This window comes from Anguilla rostrata, chromosome 14 (genome assembly GCF_018555375.3).
Source record: "Anguilla rostrata isolate EN2019 chromosome 14, ASM1855537v3, whole genome shotgun sequence".
NCBI classification, from domain to species: domain Eukaryota; kingdom Metazoa; phylum Chordata; class Actinopteri; order Anguilliformes; family Anguillidae; genus Anguilla; species Anguilla rostrata.
Genome location: NC_057946.1, coordinates 39892636 through 39895059, shown reverse-complemented (window position 1 = coordinate 39895059; position 2424 = coordinate 39892636). Strand labels below are relative to the sequence as shown.

The window sequence follows — 2424 nt, the reverse complement described above, 5'->3', positions numbered from 1 at the left end:
TTTAAACAATATATCCAGGAACAGTTTACCCGTGTGATCCCACTCCCCAACATTTTGTGTAGAAAACAGGTAAATAATGACCCAAAATCAAGCGAGACCAGGATTCCAAGGCCCTGGATTAATGCCTGTTGGGCTGGACTCCGTTCTGCGATGTCGTTTGGTCAGCAGGTGTGTTGATTAGAAGTTTTATCGCACCTTATCTGAAAATGGGCGGCTCAGAAGGGGGCGAGAGGCCGCCCCTCCTCTAGAACAAACAGGCTGAGGACATGAAGGTGACTGAACGGGCGGTTTTATTCGCTCTCTCTGTGGAACTGCGAGTCGTCCAGGTTCCGGGGGGTTACAGTTTGGATTCAGAGGAGTCCAGGTGTACTGACCAGACTGAATCGCACGGGGGCGAATCAGGGCAAAATGTAACGTACGGAAGAGGGAGAAGTCCTTTTGAAATGAGCCATGGTTGAGTCAGGTGGCTTTGGCTCGGGAGCACAACATGGATGACGCGGAGGAAGGCCGCCCTTCTCCGACGACCTTGGCGGCTGGAGCCCCGCCTCAGGGGGCAGCGGTGAAGCTGAGTGCGCCGTCCCTGTCGGAGACGGGTGCTCAGACGGGGCCGACTTTCGGGGAGGGGGGTTCGGAGGACGCAGCGCGCGGCCTCTCCTCCCCGGGACCGCCCAAGCGAGCAGGGGAGGAGCGGGAGAGACGGGGAACTTACGCCACAGGAACCCGCCGCTCCACGGAGCCGGACCGAGCGCGCTCAGACCGAGCAGGGCTGGAGGAGCCGGACCGAGCGCGCTCAGACCGAGCAGGGCTGGAGGAGCCGGACCGAGCGCGCTCAGACCGAGCAGGGCTGGAGGAGCCGGACCGAGCGCGCTCAGAGCGAGCAGGGCTGGAGGAGCCGGACAGAGCACGCTCAGAGCGAACAGGGCTGGAGGAGCCGGACCGAGCGCGCTCAGACCGAGCAGGGCTGGAGGAGCCGGACAGAGCGCGCTCAGAGCGAACAGGGCTGGAGGAGCCGGAGACAGAATCCACCGAAGAGCCGCTGCTCTCGGGAGGGGTCGACCAGCCAGGGGGCAGGGAGGCAGGAAGAGGAGCCGGGACCACGGCCCAGCGGGACCAGGACGCCGAAAACAAGGGCCCAGCGAGAGAGGGGGAGGGCGGGAGCGCGGACGCCATCGCGGAGGAGTGCCCCGTGTGCACCGAGCCCCTGGGTGCCCCCGGTGGTGGCGGGCGGGCGGCGCTGCACTGCGGCCACGCAGTGTGCCGGGCCTGCCTGGCGGGGATGCTGGGCCGCTCGGCGGACCCCACGCGGCTCCGCTGCCCGCTCTGCCGCCAGAGCACGCCGCTGCCGGCCTGGGAGATCCGCCGCATGCAGGAGGAAGCTGCCTCCCACGCGGGCGGCGGCGGCGGCGGCAGCGGCGGCGCGGACGCCGCGCTCCTGGCCCCGCCCCCTTCGCCGTCCCCCCCGACCCGGGGCCCGGAGCGCTGGCTGGAGGCGCGGGTGGAGGCGCGGGTGGGGGCGGTGGCGGTGTGCGGCTGCCTCAGGCTCCCCGTCGGCGCGGCGCTGGCCCTGCGGCGGCTCCGGCGGCGCTGCCGCTGCTGCTACCTGACCTGCCTGCTGCTGCTGTACCTGACCGAGCTCACCTGCCTGCTGCTGGTCTTCCTGCCCGTGCTGGTGCTGGTCCTGCTCTTCACTCTCGCAGGAACATAGACTGCAGGTCTTACGCTCCGCCTTTCCCCCTTGTAATTACCAAAGCAGTGGGCCGCATTTGGACCGTCTGTTAGAACTGAAATGCATTCTTCAGTTCGTTATTGAAATCCATCGCTCTTCAGCTCGTTATTTTTGAAATAAATGTCACTGAATAAACATGGCTTCTCTCCACAACTGCACCTGTAGTCTACATTGGGTTCTGCTCTATTTCTGACTTTACCTTCGCTGTAAAAACTCACAGACAGAAACGTAACTAGTCACATACCCTAAATAATACTTAAACATGTGCACATATGCTTAATATGAATGCTTTGTATAAACACGTTTAGCATGAGTGTGTAATGTTTTTTGATTCCAAAATATATCATGTGTATGAGATCTCAAAGATCTGGAGAAAGGTTATATTTTCTGTATACAAACAATCTACAGTATTTCATTAACTAATCAAATGTAATTTTCCTTCATTGTCAAGGAATGTAAATGAACCACAACTTTCAGAACAATTACTTAAAGGTTCATTCCCACATTCACAATTAAGTATATACAGGAATATAAAATAAGTCACACTCTCAGGCTGGTGATGTCACTCTGCCATCTTGCATCGTGAATGCATGGCTGCAACAGACCTTAGGTATAAAGGATTTTGGATTTGGGTTGTTTGCTTGTGTTTTTACACTGGCCTACTTCTGGATAGGCAAGAATTCCTGCTGTCCTCAGCA

The 2424-nt window shown here is 58.8% G+C and overlaps 1 protein-coding gene across 1 annotated transcript; it reads left to right on the top strand.

Annotated features, from left to right (window-relative positions):
• The first annotated feature begins 267 nt into the window (after positions 1 to 267).
• LOC135239572 (uncharacterized) lies at positions 268 to 1966 on the top strand. The gene has a single exon (XM_064308313.1). The coding sequence runs from the start codon at positions 488 to 490 to the stop codon at positions 1703 to 1705; it is 1218 nt and encodes a 405-aa protein (XP_064164383.1). The 5' UTR covers positions 268 to 487; the 3' UTR covers positions 1706 to 1966.
• The last annotated feature ends 458 nt before the right edge of the window (positions 1967 to 2424 follow it).

Bases quoted from the DNA above. Each gene is read 5' to 3' on its own strand.
- LOC135239572 (XM_064308313.1), top strand. From the start codon at position 488: ATGGATGACGCGGAGGAAGGCCGCCCTTCTCCGACGACCTTGGCGGCT.